The sequence below is a fragment of the Neofelis nebulosa genome, chromosome 11 (genome assembly GCF_028018385.1).
Source record: "Neofelis nebulosa isolate mNeoNeb1 chromosome 11, mNeoNeb1.pri, whole genome shotgun sequence".
In the NCBI taxonomy this organism is placed as follows: domain Eukaryota; kingdom Metazoa; phylum Chordata; class Mammalia; order Carnivora; family Felidae; genus Neofelis; species Neofelis nebulosa.
In genome coordinates, this window is record NC_080792.1 from 21,262,698 (window position 1) to 21,280,595 (window position 17,898).

A 17,898-nucleotide genomic window follows, 5' to 3' on the forward strand; every position below is an offset into this window, starting at 1 on the left:
CCTGCAGCCTGCTTCCGATTCTGTGTCTCCCTCTCTCTCTGCCCCTCCCCCATTCATGCTCTGTCTCTCTCTGTCTCAAAAATAAATAAAAACGTTAAAAAAAAAATTTTAAGTGGAGTAACAGATATGTTCACAGCTGAAATAAAAGAGGGCTGGCAATTTGGCAATAAGGAACAGAAAGTCTGTAAAAAAAGAAACAAATCCAAGAACTCAAAAAATAAAGCCAAGTAATAACATTATTTATGACTGTATCAGTATAGTCCTTAATTTATTACAACCTGACATAGTTAACTGTTGCAGACTCAGAAAACTGCAAGCTATATGAACAAAAATGTTTGTAATCACACATACATGGATTAAAAATATGAAGTTATGACATCTGAAGGTTCAGTTGTCCTAAAAATTCATTTCCACAGAATTCTATTATAACATCTTATTCCCCAGCAATGCCATAGAAATGAAGTTTAACACATCCCTTATTAATGGTCTATAAAAACATAAGTATTTGATCTTCAAAGACAGAAATTTGCCCCATGCCCTGAATACGTCACTAACCGCCTCAAGAAAATTAGTTTCTTCATCTTTAAAATAAGAACTTGGTAGGGGCGCCTGGGTGGCTCAGTCAGTTGAGCGTCCGACTTCGGCTCAGGTCACGATCTCACGGTTAGTGGGTTCGAGCCCTGCGTCAGGCTCTGTGCTGACGGCTTGGAGCCTGGATCCTGCCTCGGATTCTGTGTCTCCCTCTCTCTCTGCCCCTCCCCTGCTCATGTTCTGTCTGTCGCTGTCTCTCAACAATAAATAAATGTTAAAAAAAAAAAAAAAGTTTTTTAAAACAAGAACTTGGCCTAAATGCTTTGCAAGGTCCCTTGTAGCCCTAATATTTTCTATATAATCCCAAAGCAGAGTTAGTAAAAGACCAATGCCCCTCTCCAAATGTAGTGTACAGTATAAGAATATGAAGCAGGGACTGGAAATAAAGGACCACGTTTCCAGGTTATAACTTTCATGATCATATTCAAACTATACTAAAATAAAAGTAGGTGAAACTAGAAAAGCACTTTCCTAGATTTCCTAATCCAGATTCCCTCCAGAGAACATTAGGGTTTTGGGTTTCCTCCAAGAGCCAAGGATACAGGCTCTAAGAATTAATTACATGTATCTACAATTTTGAAAATTAAAGAAATGCAATTAATGTATACTTTTCAAATATATACGTCTTACCAGGCATTTCCTTTACATGGTTCAAGCTCTGAATGAGAACTTGAGAATTTTCAGGTAGTAAGACTGTTTGTTGATTTGGTTTAAAAACACCAGAAACTAATTTTGCCAATAATTTATTAGAAGCCACTCCAGCACAGCCAGTGAGACCCAGTTGATTATACATGGCTTCCCGCATCTCTGCTGCAATCTGAGATCCAACAAGGAGTCTGACGTGCAAGATGTCATGCAGGTTTACATCTATAAAAACAGCCAATGTCATTACAAGTCACTACAAAAAAATCTTAATTTTCTTCTTTAGAAATGAGTTTTAAAAAGGCACAGGGCTTAACCTACATCCAATCTCCTCCCCCACAACACCACCATACTGCCGGCCATTTAACTCATCTGTTTTGTTCTTCATAGGAATTCTGTAAAGTAAATAACTACCAGAAGTGAATTCCAAGTGACTGCGATAGTGAATGCATCTTGGAAGTGCTTAACGATTAACAAATGTTTTTTTAATTGTTTATTTTTGAGACACAGAGAGAGAAAGTGCAGAAAGGGCAGAGAGAGAGGGAGACAGAGGAAATGAATGGGCTCTGTGCTGACAGCGGAGAGCCTGATGCAGGGCTTGAACTCATGAGATCATGACCTGAACCAAGTCAGACGCTTAACCGACTGAGCCACCAAGGCACCCCATCAGTAGGAATTTTCTATGAGAGATCAAGTTTCTTAATCTGTTAATCATTAAGGGGTGCCTGGGTGGCTCGGTCAGTTAAGCGATCGACTTCAGCTCAGGTCATGATCTCACGGTCTGTGAGTTCGAGCCCTGTGTCGGGCTCTGTGCTGACAGCTCAGAGCCTGGAGCCTGCTTCCGATTCTGTGTCTCCCTCTCTCTCTCTGCCCCTCCCCTGCTCGCACTCTCTCTCTCAAAAATGAATAAACATTAAAAAAAATTCCTACTGATATTAGTAAAACTTTTACTCATTTTTAACTGTAAGCAAGCATAAAAGTAAAAGTATTACATTAATAAGAGAGCTAAGATTACAGCTTTAAAGACCTAAATCAAAACATTACACACAGTAACTAGATGTGCTACTGAAAACAATTCTGAATCTGTACATAGTTTGAGAGATCTTTTATGAAAAGTGTAGGGAAATTATACAGAAACAAATTTTCTTGGGGGTGAAAATGGTATTAGAATTATATGAGACAGTCCTTATTCTCAGCAGTATTTACAGATGAAGTGTCACGACACCTGCAATTTACTTTTAAATGGCTCATCAATCAACCATCAATCAATAAAGGGGGAGCAAGATAAAGTAAAGGTAGCAAAACAGCACTGAGTGTACCTATAAGGAATGGTATAATACGTGTTCTCACAGTACTATTCTGTCAACTTTTCTGTAGGTTAGAAAAAATTTTTTAACAAAATCTTGAAAGGAAGCATTCATGAAGAATTACATTTTCTTTTTAGGATACAAAGCCTAGCTCTCTGTAATATGTACTAACAAATACTGAATTTACTTTAAAAATTATTCTATTCAGTCCTTATAAGTGACAACAGAGCACAGGTACAAAAGACACATGAAAAGCTTCGTGTTCTCTTCTAGAAGAGAACTATAGCTCTACCTCCTTTTCTTTACTATCAGAGAGGCAGGGAACTAGACTAAGAGGACACACATGCTGAGATATAGGGGCAAGAAGGTCAGGGCAAATCTACAAATGCAGAGTAGTGTGTCTTCCATGTGGCATGATACAGAAGTCACCAGCAGAGTTACAATATTCATTGGGGCTTACTGAAGCTTATTTTCAAATGTAAATATCTCTGGAAACACCATCAGTCATTCACACTTTAATATGTGAAGGAGATGGACCATTCTGCTTTCTTGCTAACAGCTGGCAAAGATTATCGAACGGACTGAATATGAGCTTGCAAAAGATGGCAGGTAGGCCTGGACAAGCTTCCATGGGGGTTAAATCAGGAAGTCAAAGAGCAACATGAGTGTCTTGATGCCTGGGGGAATAGAAGGAACAAGCAAAAAGACAAATTTAGTTTACCTCAAAATTTGCTTAAAGACAGTTTTAGGAGAATAAAAAATATACTATCAAGGCAGTTATTATAACTGAAAAAGGTATGGCTCTTAAAAACAGTAACACACAAACTGTGTCAGAGAAATGAAAAGTGCATGGACCACTGAGCTACAGATCACCAAAATCTCATTTTCTGCCTTCTTAACATGGAACACCTAATTTTAATCATTTTAGACAGACCACTGAAATTTGGTTATACCTCCAACAAAAGACATAAAATTTTCAGAAAGATAAAGTCCATTCATTAAGCTCAGTGAATTCAGTGAACACTAAGAAATGTAGGCACTTTTAGTCACTAAAGAAAGAATTGACTTACATTGGTCATTATATACATGACCGCACACAGTCAGCGCTGAAAGTTGATCACTTTGAAGCTGCTGTCGTCTCTTCTCAACCATCTCTGTTAGATCCACAAAGTTTTCATCAAATCCCAGTCTCTCAACAACTGGACTAAATTCTTCCAACAACTCTAAATTGAAATAATAGTGGTGCACAGATGTTAACTAAGGCCATAACTAAAATAGATGTAACTATTTTATGCTTAAAAATACATCAGGTATGTTACAGATTTCACCCTTCCACAATATCTTTTAAAAAGTCCTCAGTTAACTGGGAGTTTTTTTCTGTACCACATTTTGAGTAAAGGCAATATTTTCCAACAAAGTAAGTCCAAAATGACATTCCCTGGGCAGATGCTCACAGCACTAGATTTAGCTCAATCTCCTATACCTAAAATTTCTATACCTGTAGTACATTAAATATTAATGCTTATCGTTCATTATGATCTTGAAACAGTGGGTCAAAAGAGTAAATTACAGTCAGCCTAGAAAAGCAGAAACAAGTAATAATATATTCCACTATATTTTCCACAAGAGTTTTAAAAAGACAAAATTTAAAACTTCCAATTATTACTGAATCAAAAAGAAAAGTCACTTAATTTTCAAAATATACTACAATGTAAGATTTTGACCAGTCATCCCCCAGCTTTTTCCTCAAGGGTAGATATGCACCATGACTTACATGTATTTGAATGTCCACCACCTAGCAAATACCCTGTCCTTAAGTCAAATGCTTGCTAAACTGAAGTGAACCAAGATGTGAAATAAATTCAAAAGGACAATTAATTCTTTATAGGATTAAAACTAATAACTCTGTAATCACTGAGAAGAATTTTCACTTCTCTCTGAATCTCTACTGATACTAGTAGAATGGCAGAATACAAATTACCAGCCTCTTCTTATTTAAAAATGCATAAGCAGGACACCCGGGTGGCTCAATCAGTTAAGCATCTAAATTCAGCTCAGGTCATGATCTCACAGTTCATGAGTTTGAGCCCCTCGGTGGGCTCTGTGCTGACAGCTTAGAGCCTGCAGCCTGCTTCAGATTCTGTGTCTCCCTCTCTCTCTGCCACTCCCCTGCTCGCTCTCTCTCTCTCTCAAAAATAAATACACATTAAAAAAAAAATTTAAATGCATAGGTTCTCAAAGTCCTATAATATGAAAGCTCAGAAATAAAAGTACTATGTCATTCCAGACAGATCGCTTTTTTACATAAATACTAAAAATACCTCTATTTTATTGATGCCGACTTGATAATATCATGAGAAAACAATTAATAAATATAATGTGACCCAGTGACCACCAAAAATCACTTCCACTCTACCTAGAGAAAACTATTTATCTGTCCTGAGACTGACAATGTTTTTGATCACATAAAAGGATTCTTTTGCATTTCATACATCAATTTCTGCAATTTTTTCGAAAGTATATATACTACATAAGAAAACTAAAGGACAAGGTTTTAAATACTAAGCAGAAAAGCAAATTAAACACAGGATCATGCACAAAGCTGGTGAATCACTGAATTGATTGATTATATGGGTTCTATTATTAGGTCACAGGGATAAATCACTTATCCCATTTCTGAAGTTAATAGTTTTTTGCTGGCAACTGCATAAATAAGATGCATTTACTAAACATGTAAGGCCAAAGACAGGAGTTTGTAATTAGAGAAAAAACTATCTAGACAAAAACGTATACATATTTTAGAAAAATATGAAACAATAAGATACGTTATAAGTAGGTCAGGGATAAATTCAGCATAGGACTATTAAGCTATGTTCCTACTTCAACTCAAAAAATACTATGAGAAAAATTAACAAAGTTAATTTTATTAATGCACAAATCATGCTTAAGAGTTTTTTTTTTTTTAAGTTTATTTATCTTGAGACAGAGAGCGCACACACAAGGAAGGGACAGAGAGAAGGAGAGACAGAATCCCAAGTAGGCTCCATGCTGACAGCACAGAGCTGAGGTGCGGATGGATCTCATGAATCATGAGATCGTGACCTGAGCTGAAATCAAGAGTTGGACGCGCAACCAACTGAGCCACCCAGGTGCCCCCAGAATATTTGTTATTATATTATGCATTTTTTTAAAAGATCTTATTTGTAAGTAATCTCTACACCCAACATGGGGCTTTAACTCACAAATCTGAGACCAAGGGTCGCATGCTCCACTGACCGAGCCAGCCAGGTGCCCCAATGTTAGTGCATGTCTAATTCTCTCAAGATACTTGATAAATTAAGAATCAGTATGGGGCGCCTGGGTGGCTCAGTCGGTTAAGCGTCCGACTTCAGCTCAGGTCACGATCTCACGGTCCGTGAGTTCGAGCCCCGCGTCGGGCTCTGGGCTGACGGCTCAGAGCCTGGAGCCTGCTTCTGATTCTGTGTCTCCCTCTCTCTCTGCCCCTCCCCTGTTCATGCTCTGTCTCTCTCTGTCTCAAAAATAAATAAACGTTAAAAAAAAAATTAAAAAAAAAAAAAAGAATCCGTATAAAAAGTCAGACTTACCAACTAAATTTCCAGTATGACATTTTAATTATGAAAAAGATGAAAAATACAGTGGCATAAAAGTAATAAGGGAAAGACCGATAAGTCTGACACCATAAATAAATTTTAAAAGGTAAAATGCAAATTGGAAATATATTTATAATACATGGGTATCAAAGAGCTAATTTCTTTAACTTCCAAAAAATGATATAGGCCAATTAGAAGAAAAAGAGCAATCCAAATGAAAATCAGGCCTATAGGTTATTCACAGAAAATATATGTATAAATGACCAAAATATGAAAAGATGTTCAAACTTACAGAAAAATTCAAATCAAAACAATGACTATTTTTTTCACCTATCAGGCAAAATCTTTACAGTTTGAGAATATGTAACATCCATATATACTAGCAATGTGCTAGGAAAACCTCAAGTGCAACATTCAGCAGTGTTCCAAATTTTAAGTACAACTTACCTTTGATCTAGAAATTTACCTCTAAGAACTTACGCTATGGGTATCTCCATAAAAGTATGACAGAATTTCTATATGAAAATGTCTCCTGAAGCACATATTAGGAAGAGCAGAAAGTTAGTTAACAGCCTAATAATCTATCACTATCAGGAAACCATGTACTTTATCTTCCAAAATAAGAAATTTTTTGAATGAAAGGAGGTGCTATTAATAACAGAACAATAAGAATAAAGTGGGACATACTGTCTTCATATCCCTAAAGGACAGGTTAAGTAAGTACGGAACAAAATACAATGTAGTACTGCACAGGTATTGAAAAGAGGAAGAGTTACATGAAGAGGCACAACTGAATGCATAACCTCTTCTGTGTACACTAAAAATTATCTTAATATTCATATACACACAATTTTGCGTAGATGTACAAGTGACATTTTCGGAGTACAGTCTTGTCTTTTCTGCTTAGCTATCCTTTCTTCCCCCTTTCTCCCATTTCACCACTGCCACTTCCTCTCCAGAAGTTAACTAAGTTAAAAACCTAGTATATATCCTCTTGTTTCCCTCGTTTCCTGTTTATATATAGACACACATACCTTTTACTCAACAAGGAATATCTCTCGGAATCAAACAGTATACCACCAATGCATGCTTTTTAATGACTATATAATATTCCATCACAGAGAAGTCTTAGTTTCTATTGCCATTCTCATCCTGACGAGCATTTGTTTTTGTTCCATATTTTTACCAATTACAAACCATGCTACCATATTTTGTACATATGTTCTCATGATTTTATTTCTATTGGATAAATTGCCAGAAGTAATATCACAGGGTTAAAAAACATAGTATCTTTAATTTGAAAAAAACATTTCTGTATTTCTTCTTTAAAAGCTGTACTACTTTGTTTCTACTTTTTCTCACATTCTTTATTTTTTGCAAGTATGATGGACATAAAATAATCTTACTAATTCAAATTTCCTGAGCCACTAATGAATTTGAGTATTCTTTTTTCACATAATTGTGGACATTGGGTTTGTTCTTTTTGTCAATTGCCTATTCATATCTTTTGTCCATTTTTCTGAAGTATGTTTTCCTTGTATATTTGTAAGGGCTTTTGGATATTATACTTAACACATTCATCTGAAAACTGCTACAATTAAGAACAAGCAAAAACAACAGCAGAAAAGATAAACAGCTGGTTCTTATACACTTTTAAATACATATATATATATTCCAAGAAAAAATTAGTAAGATACCCATTATTTTTGCTAATAGTTCTTAACAAATCAGTGTTTAATTATGTTATAATCAAACATTCAGAAGCCTCTCCCAACTATTAGCACATTAGAGTACAGCATATGCATAATTCATTTAAACTTGGTTTTAAATTTAAAATGAAAAATATTTGAGGGGCACCTGGGTGGCTCAGTCGATTAAATATCTGACTCTTAATCTTGGCTCAGGTCATGATCTCACTGATCGTGAGTTCAAGCCTCGCATCAGGCTCTGCACTGACGGTACAGAGCCTGCTTGGGATTCCGTCTCTCTCTACCCCTCCCTTGCTTGTGCACTTGCTCGCGTGCTCTCTCTCTCTCTCTCTCAAAATAAATAATTTAATTAAAACTTAAAAAAAAAATTTATTTTCTTTGGTATATCTTTCCATTTTCTCATTTCCAAATTTTGCTTTACATTTTTTCTTGCATTTTTTTAAAAAAAATTTTTTTTTTCAACGTTTTTAATTTATTTTTGGGACAGAGAGAGACAGAGCATGAACGGGGGAGGGGCAGAGAGAGAGGGAGACACAGAATCGGAAACAGGCTCCAGGCTCCGAGCCATCAGCCCAGAGCCTGACGCGGGGCTCGAACTCACGGACCGCGAGATCGTGACCTGGCTGAAGTCGGACGCTTAACCGACTGCGCCACCCAGGCGCCCCTCTTGCATTTTTATAAATACCAATCACGACAGACTTCAAATTTCTTACAACTATACATTTTCTGTCAAGATTACTCATAACATAAAAAGTCATCCTCGTCTATATTTTTTAAAGCAGGCAAGAGCCAAAATAAAAGTTATTAGCAAAAAGGAAAGTGATTTATGGCATTTTATGTATTAAAAGATTCATGTAGTGAATGGGCATCCCATATACAAATTAATGCTGAAAGTGTACTGCCCATAATCTGTACCTGTAACCTTATATGACATCTCTCTGTAACGTGTCAAATCTTCTCCATTAACTAATACCAGCTGTGGACATTTTTCTTTTGCATCTCTGACAGTCATAAGTTTCTTAATTCCAAGTTTCCTAGCTTCATAGTTGCAGGTAACCACCAAATATTTCTGTTGAACCCCTATAAAAAGTAAATATTTTATGAGAAAACTGAACAGGATTAAAGAAAATCTTGATATATTATTTACTAATTCCATAATTTTAAATTGTAACGCAATCTATTCTGATTAAAACGAAAAAGTGCTATTCAGTTAAAAAGTATAGCCTTGGGGCGCCTGGGTGGCTCAGTCGGTTAAGTGTCCGACGTCAGCTCAGGTCATGATCTCATGATCCGTGAGTTCGAGCCCCGCGTCGGCTCTGTGCTGACACCTCAGCACCTCTCAAAAATAAATAAACGTTAAAAAAAAAAAATTTTTTTTTAAGTATAGCCTCCATTCACCAAGGTTCTATAAATAAAATTAACAAAAATTATCATAAATCAGTATATTCTCAGGGCACCTGGGTGGCTCAATCTGACTCTTGATTTCAGCTCAGGTTATAATCTCAAGAATCGTGACATCAAGCCCCGCATTGGACTCTGTGCTAAAAGCACAGAGCCTGCTTGGGATTCTCTCTCCCCCTCTCTCTGCACCTACCCTGTTCTCTTCTCTCTCTCTCGAAATAAATAAACATTTAAAAACTAAAAGTAAATCAGTATATTGTCTGGAGTCTTCAGCAAAAAGATAGAAACAAAATCCTCCTAGGGATTTTTTTTCAGACAATATGAAACCAGATTAATTTATACTGAATTAACTCTTTATATAGGTCTAGGCTATGTTTTTTTTTTTTTTTTTTTTTTTTTAAACGTTTTTTTTATTTATTTTTGGGACAGAGAGAGACAGAGCATGAACGGGGGAGGGGCAGAGAGAGAGGGAGACACAGAATCGGAAACAGGCTCCAGGCTCCGAGCCATCAGCCCAGAGCCTGACGCGGGGCTCGAACTCACGGACCGCGAGATCGTGACCTGGCTGAAGTCGGACGCTTAACCGACTGCGCCACCCAGGCGCCCCAGTAGGCTATGTTTCACCAAAAAATAAAGCAGATGAAAATAACTGAGTACAATTAATCACTGGTTTCTGCTAGAAAAACTTTCCGATGACTATAAAGCAATGTTCTATTATAAGTGCCAACCTACAACAAGCATGAATGATCTCCTCCCAATAAATGTTGCAATTACTAAACTGTTCCCCAGAGTAATTTGCAGAAAAGATAAGGCAGTGAGGCATCATTAATGGGACCCCTCCTTATCAAAAATGACTAAATTATGACCATCTACAGACTACACAAATTCTCATTTACTAGTGGTGGCTTAAGATTGCTGAAATTACTTTTCTCTTTACACAAGTTGACCATTTGTTTACCACTGTAAAAGTAGTGTTCATTAAAACACAAACATGTAGAAGAAAAAAAAGATTATGTCCACTCCACCAACGTAAGACATTTGTTTCTAAAACTTTGATATTATAAACAAGGCAAAGAAACGTTATTTCATATAAAGATTTGTGACATATCCGATTATATACTCCACAATAGAAGCTCTGGGTCAAAAGTAGTGATTTAAGATTCATCAGTGAGCTATATAAAAATCAGACTGGTAAGTTCCTTAACTTAAAAAGTAGTCTCCTAATACAGAATTAAATTATATGGACTCACTACTACTATATGTTACCAGCCCAAGTTAAATAGTCACATATTTGTTGAGTATAACTGAAAGACTACTTTCCCTTTCTCCCAGAAACTTTCAGCATCACATTTCTCACTTCCAGATAATCATTCATCCCTGTGTCTTAATTATACTATACTTTTTTATTAAGCATTACCTACATAGCATCTTATGTTACACTGCTACTAATTAGAAATGACTTTAGCAGAAAATTTTACAGCCCCTAATCCTAATTCCTTGACACCCTAAGAATGAATGATTAATCCCTCAGGATTAAAAATCCTAGACTGATATTGGCACACCAAAAACTAGTCATCCCTTTGTTCTTCTTTAGTAAACCAAGTAGGCTAGGTTGAATTGGGATTTATCAAACACAACCTAGGCACAAGAGGTTAGCAGCTGGTGAACCAGAATTGTTCTTTACGCTTATACTAAAAGATAAATTCTTACTACATGCATAAAAGAAATTTTAGGAAATTTAAATGACTTTTCCAATTTAAGACATACATGTAATAGAAATGCTAAAACAAGCCAACATACACAAGTAAACCCTCCACATAAAATCCCTCTTTGCCTTTTATTTAAAAAGATACCTGCATTTTTAGGAAAAATTTACACTCTATATGCCTCAAGTATTTAGGGTTCTGTTCAAAATCCAACTATTTTGTCATGTTACACAGTTCAAGAGTCAAAATCAAAAGGTGGTTGGATAGGTGAAAATGTCATTAGAATGTAATAAGACATTTTTTAATTTTAACCATTGAGAAAAAGACTAATAGCTTATGGTCTTTCTGTTTATGTGTTCAGTTGGCTACATACACTACTTGTGTAAAATTCATCATTTTCATCATTTATTAAATGAGGCTTATAAATTTTACACCTACTAGAGAAGCCAAGTTTACTGCCTATGAAGTACCTTAAGAACTGCTTCCAAAATCTTTAATATGGTTAATAAATCAGAATATAATCAACATAGTTAATACTCTTATACAAAATGAAAATATTATCAATGTCCAGAATTACCTAAAGGTTTACCCTTCAGTTCCGGATTTGATATCATTTCTACTTGTGCATAAAAGCAATCCAGATCCACATGCACTATGACCCTGGATGAAGAACCTCCTTCTGGCACCACTTGACCATGAACCAATGCACAATATGCAAAGAAACAGAAAAATATATTCAGGCTGCTTATCATCTCTGAGCAATTGGCAGTCCCTTAAGACATGGTAACTGAGAAGGAAGAAGGAAGAATGATTTTAAGTTTCTTCCTAGATTTATGTGTCAAAGCATCTAAAAATTACCGACACGAGAGAAACTCCATCTATAGCAGGGTCTTCAGTCCTGTGTACTTAGTATTTCTTTGTGCACTGTATTTTTCTCAGGCTAGAAATAACTTTTGAGGGGGAAAAATCGATAATGGAAGATGAAAGAGGTAATCCTATCACCTGGAAATTTATAATAAAGTTTAGATTAAACCGCAAGGGATTTAATTAATGCTGATTTCAACCAACTTAAAAATTATCCTAAGTGGCATGTTCTTAAAAAAAAAAAAAAAAAAAAAAAAGAATCGTTAAATACAAAAGGGCAGAATCCAGACCTATGGGTTCCAGTAGACTTTATCTGGCACCCATATGAGGGCAGGATTATCTAGTTCAATGCTGAATCCCCAGTATCTAGGACAGGGCATGGCATATAACAGACTACCAATAAATACTCGCTAAATTAAAAGAATGAGTAAATATTTCTTGAATTTGAAGAAGTAGCTCAGGTCATGGAGTGCGGAGGGGGATAAGAGAGGAGATTGCGGCTCTTAACCAATTAAAAACGATGCAGGCTAAGTGCAATGTGGTATTCTGATCTGGATACTGGAACAGAAAACTAAGTGGAAAAAACTGGCAAACCCTGTAGAGCGTTTGTACTTAACAGTATTATGCCAGGGTTCACTTCTCAGTTTTGACACATGTACATTAGATAGCAACATAAGTGACATAAGATATTAACAGTAGGGAAAGCCGCTTCTGCAACTTCTGTGAGTCTAAAATTAATTCCAAAAATTAAAAGTCAAACGGGGACGCAGAAGGGGGCAAGGAAGAGCCTTGGCCTCAGGCCCTGGGGTTGGGCAGTACAAGGTAGAGCCCTTATATTTCCAGAGGCCGAAAGTGGGTCCTCGAAGAGATGGCCACTGCAGATGTGCCTCGTTTTCGGTGCCGAGCCAAGCTACAGCCCCAACCTCCGCCAAGTGGGCGACAAGGTTCTCTACTTCTGCAACCTTACTCAGCCCCGGAGCCTCTTCGGCTATTTGAGGGATCACAAATGCACCCTGGAATAACAAACTGATTCGCCGACCCCGTCCTTAGCTGTAAACAGCAGGTAACGAAGGGCAGCTCTCTCTACCAAGCCGTGAAAACGAAAGGAACAGAGCGAGGCAGGGACTGTCGCGCCCCAACGGCCGCCGCCGCCTCCCCTGGCCTCCGCCCGCCCCGCCCTTCTCATTTACACCAAGGGACGCCGCCGGGCTCCTCAGGCACCGGCCCTTCGCGCGAGCAGCCTGCCTCCCCCGCCTCCGCCCGGTCCATGGCCTTAGCCGCGTCCTCTTCCTCGTCGCGGCCGGCTTCCTCCTCCGGCTCCACCCCCAGCTTCTCCATCCTGCCGCGGCCAACGACAGCGCAGTTTCCGGCCGCTTCCGCCCCGTCTCCAGGGAAACCAGGGGCCGACCGCCCCTAGTCGCTTCGGCCTTGGCGCCTGCGCGGCCCGAGCGGACCAGCCAGTTGCCCGGAGGAACGCGCGGCCTGGGAATCGTTTGGTCCCACGTGCTGAGGTTGCTTCTCGCCCGGTTGAGGCCGGAAGTGAGGGATTACCGTCACAAACAGCTCTTTTTTTTTTTTTTCTTGAGGTCTTCGGAGTTAGTCCCACGCCACAAATTTTAACTTTTTTAATCTTAACTGGGGCCAGCCTGTTCTCTCGATAACTGTTACAAGCAAAACTGGTAACACTTAAGACACTGAACGATTCGTGGTGATGGGGGGTAAGAGAAAGGGTGGGAATTATGGTAAGACCAAGGGGGCCGTGTGAACTGACATGATTAGCAAGTATGTTAAATATTGTTGCATTTTGTTCGTTGTTTGATTCAAAGACACTGACAAATTGGATTCCTGAATTCTTAATCATCTAAAGGGTATAGGATCGTGATATATGAAGTTTTGGAATCAGATAAAATTTCCAAACCAGAGCCTCCAAACTTGCTAATTTTCTGACTTTGGGCAGGTTGCGTAACTCCTCTGAGCTTCGGTTTCTCCACTGTTGGGGGGGACCGTTGCCTTGAGTGTCTAGAGATTAAATAAGTGAATGAAAACATATAGTTTAGTATTCCAATGTATGTAAAACACCTGACACACAGAGGGTGCTCAATAAATGATAGTCGTCTTTGCTTTCTGTTAAGACGCTTGTGTGCCTCTGCGTGTGTGTGTGTGTGTTTTCCATAAGAGGAAATTTGGAAATTTTTATGTGTGTACGTACATATTTATACATATATTTACAAACACATTTTGCCTTTTTCTTAAAGAGAATTTAGCTCTTACAAGTGAACCTTGACACTTGTCAAGGATGTGTGAACCTTGCAAACCTTTTAAAGGACATGCTGATGCATCCTTAAAGAAAGAATAACGGGCAGAACTGGGGTTCAGTGGTTTGAAGACCAAGTCTTCCTCTCTGGGTATTTTACCCTTAGACATCTGGACCAGTTCTCTAAAACTCTCCAGTGTAGGATCTAAAATATTTAGAGCTATGCTGCTTTCTTTGTGAATACCGTTTTATAACTGTAGATAAAGAGCTTTTCAATTAAGTGCCTCTTCGGCCCTTAAGTGCCTCTTGGGCTATCATCAGGGGTCCAATTACTTACAGACAACAAAGGTATTTTTTTTTTAATTCCCCCATATTGAGAATGATACAAACCCCTGAAATGCAATGGCAGATTAAAATAACTCCTTTTTAACAGCTCTAGGCTCAGTAACACTCAACAGCTTAAGCAAAAGTGAGCCAGCATTGAAAAACACACACAATCAAGCCCTATCTGGTTAGTTACATTTATTTCCCTGTCAATTGTCAAACTGAAGAGGGGCTTTTAATTTAGTAGAATAGATAAATGGAACCTCAAAAACCCTCAGGGAGCAAGCAGGGCTGGTGCTTTTTTTTTAACTTTTTAAAATTTATTTACTTTTTAATTTAAAAAAAAATTTTTTTTTTAATGTTTATTCATTTTGAGACAGAGAGAGACAGAGCATGAATGGGGGAAGGTCAGAGAGAGGGAGACACAGAATCCGAAACAGGCTCCAGGCTCTGAGCGGTCAGCACAGAGCCCGACGCGGGGCTCGAACTCACGGACCGTGAGATCACGACCTGAGCCGAAGTCAGCCGCTTAACCAACTGAGCCACCCAGGCGCCCCAACTTTTTAATTTTTTTAATGTTTATTCATTTTTGAGAGAGACAGAGCATTAGTTGGGGAGGGGCCGAGAGAGAGGGAGACACAGAATCCAGCTCTGAGCTGTCAGCACAGAGCCTACGCAGGGCTCCAACTCACAGACCTTGAGATCATCGCCTGAGTCGAAGTTGGTTTAACCAACTGAGCCACCCAGGTGCCCCAGGGCTGGCTTTTTGAGTGTACAACTTCTACAGTAATACAGAGATAGCCCCATGCTTAGAAGGGCCCTGCGCTTGGTTTAGTGTTCTGCTGTTGTCATCTTGAAATTCTTAATAATAATTGAGCAAGGGAGCACTCATTTTTATTGTGCATTGTACCTCACAAATTATTTAGCTGGTGCTAGGAACAAAGAAGAGAAGTGGCATAGAAATGACATTAATAAAACATCTCTATGTCAGGCATAGGACTAAGAGCTTCAAACAGATGATCTCATTCAACATGCCCTAGAGGGTAGGCATCGTCATTCTCATTTTACCAAAAATGAAACAGGCCAGCAGAGACTAAGGTGCTTACTCAAGATTATGAATCTAGTAATGGTAAATCCACCTGTCAGAGTTTTCCATAGAGAAGGATTTGTTAATAACGTTTCTTCCATGGAGGAAGTCACTCCCTCTGTCTTCCCTGGTGCTTCAAACATCAGATAACTTGAAGTAGGGAGAATAAACATCCCTCAAATGTATTAAGAGGCATAAAAATACAATTTATATGAGCTAATATGTGTTGCTTTGTTGAGGAATGAATTGGGAAGTGCTTCTTTTATTCTGTAAATCCCTTCCTCTATTTTAATTAGCTGGTTCTAATTGAGGATTATTTCAGGAAATAAACATATTGAGCCTAGATCACAATTGCATATTTAAGTGCAAAGTGAGAGAACTTCAAGGCAGAATAAACATATTTAATTAAATAAAACTGTGGTTGAAATAATATTCATGGGGAGCCTGGGGTTATAGAGTGTGACTAGCAGATTTAAAAAAAAACACAACTGGGGACATTTTCAAGCTTCAGAAGTCAAGACACCATGAACTTATGTACATTAAAAGTGACAAGCATGAACGCCCATGTCAGTGAAGGGTGGGAAAGTTACCACTGCCTGTTTCTCTCCTCCTAGCCAAATTGGCCACATACAGCTCAAGGCAAAACTCTAGACAATGTTCAAGGGCTTTGACACAAAGAGGGTGAAGGTGTTTGTGAGTGTCTGTATTTTATGTTGGTAGGGAGTTAGGTATGTAGAAATTGACTGTAGGGTCAAAAGAACAATTTGAATTGGCAAAAGCACAGAGAATTTGGTTTTGTAAGGTTTTTAGCCTAGTGCAGTGTTTCTCAATTGGGATTGATTTTGTCTGCTTGGGATATTTGGCAATATCTTGGAGATATTGTGGTGGTCATGTTTGCAGAATTGGAGTTCTGCACTACTGACATCTGTCTAGTGTGTAGAGGCCAAGGATATTGTTGAACATCCTACGATGTACAGGGCACCCCTTCACAATAAAGAACTAGCCAGCCCAAGGTGTCAGTTGGGCCGAGGTTGGGCGCTCTGGCCCCGCTAGTAGCGTTTACACTATCCTGTTCCCAGCTCTCTCCTCAGCTTCAGGTTTCCAGTCATAATGAAGAATTGATCTTCAGATATGTGCTTTTAATTATAAATGGACGTTTCTAGAAAAAGGGGGATATAAGAGAGGGAGACAAGTATTATTTAGTTGCTTTTCACTGTGGGAATTTACGTTCTGAGGCTAAAAACAAATGCATTTGCTAGAAAAGAGATTTAAGAAAAATATCTACAGGGGCGCCTGGGTGGCGCAGTCGGTTAAGCGTCCGACTTCAGCCAGGTCACGATCTCGCGGTCTGTGAGTTCGAGCCCCGCGTCAAGCTCTGGGCTGATGGCTCGGAGCCTGGAGCCTGTTTCTGATTCTGTGTCTCCCTCTCTCTCTGCCCCTCCCCGTTCATGCTCTGTCTCTCTCTGTCCCAAAAATAAATAAAAAATGTTGAAAAAAAAAAAAATTAAAAAAAAAAAGAAAAATATCTACATTTTTATGGAGCTTGTGAGTTGCCCCTAGGGTGAAAGGCTGATGAGTCAGAAATAATTTATAAGGCTTAGAAGCTAAAACCAGAAAACACATAAAGGCTTCAGATGGTTGAAAGCAAACTATAATTATGACACGCTGTTGTACAATGTGCATGTCCTCCAGTATTTACTGAACTTTCATCCCAGGATCCCAAACCCTTTGCATGAAAACTTTAATTGTCATGAAAAAACCTTCCTCTCTCTCTCTCTCTCTCATTCTGTACATCGCATTGCACACCAAAGCTGCAGTTTCAATTTTTCTCTCTGTAACCTAAAAATATTTGCTTCATACCATGTGATTGTGGCTATGAGAAGGTATATGAGGCTGGCGTTTTTCTAACAGCTTCTCTTTGCTTTGACCTTTCTTTGTGGTTCTGTAGAAGTCTGATGAAAAGCCTGTGTAGTTGTTTTAGTAATGGCATTTAAAACATTGCTTGCCAGGTTGTGCTCAGTGGACCTTGCTTTGTCATTCTGGAGAGAGAAGGGGACCAATGTGATCATAATACAAGTCATTTGGTCCTCGTTTATAAATAACGTCTGCAAACTTCAGCCACTGAGGGAAAGAGAATTACTGGATGTCATATAGAAAATGCAAGCACACTGAAATAGATCAGGTTTACTATATTAAATCGATAGACACCTCCTTTAATGTAATCATTTTTTAAAAAGAAACCCTTTTTCTGATTGCAAAAGTAATTCATGATTATGGAGAATTTGGAAAATATAGAAAGGAGATAAGAAGAAAATGGAAATAACCCATAACAATCCATAATTTGGATGCTCCGAGATAACCATGCTTTAATAGTCTTTTCATAAATCACAAGTTAAAAATGT

General features: G+C 38.3%; 1 protein-coding gene across 5 annotated transcripts in view; it reads right to left on the minus strand.

Moving 5' to 3' along the window:
- The window catches only part of POLI (DNA polymerase iota), a 47,473-nt gene extending 34,196 nt beyond the window's left edge, over positions 1 to 13,277 (minus strand). The window contains exons 1-5 of one of the 5 annotated variants that reach the window (XM_058692045.1): positions 13,022 to 13,276; positions 11,545 to 11,655; positions 8,776 to 8,940; positions 3,611 to 3,763; positions 1,222 to 1,458 (exon numbers count right to left, since the gene is read on the minus strand). In XM_058692045.1, the coding sequence (XP_058548028.1) occupies positions 1,222 to 1,458; positions 3,611 to 3,763; positions 8,776 to 8,940; positions 11,545 to 11,655; positions 13,022 to 13,169 (814 nt within the window). In that variant the 5' untranslated portion in view covers positions 13,170 to 13,276. Of the gene's footprint in view, positions 1 to 1,221; positions 1,459 to 3,610; positions 3,764 to 8,775; positions 8,941 to 11,544; positions 11,656 to 13,021 lie in introns of all 5 variants that reach the window. The other 4 variants (XM_058692041.1, XM_058692044.1, XM_058692042.1 and 1 more) reach the window with 4 other exon arrangements.
- Between the last annotated feature and the right edge of the window lie 4,621 nt (positions 13,278 to 17,898).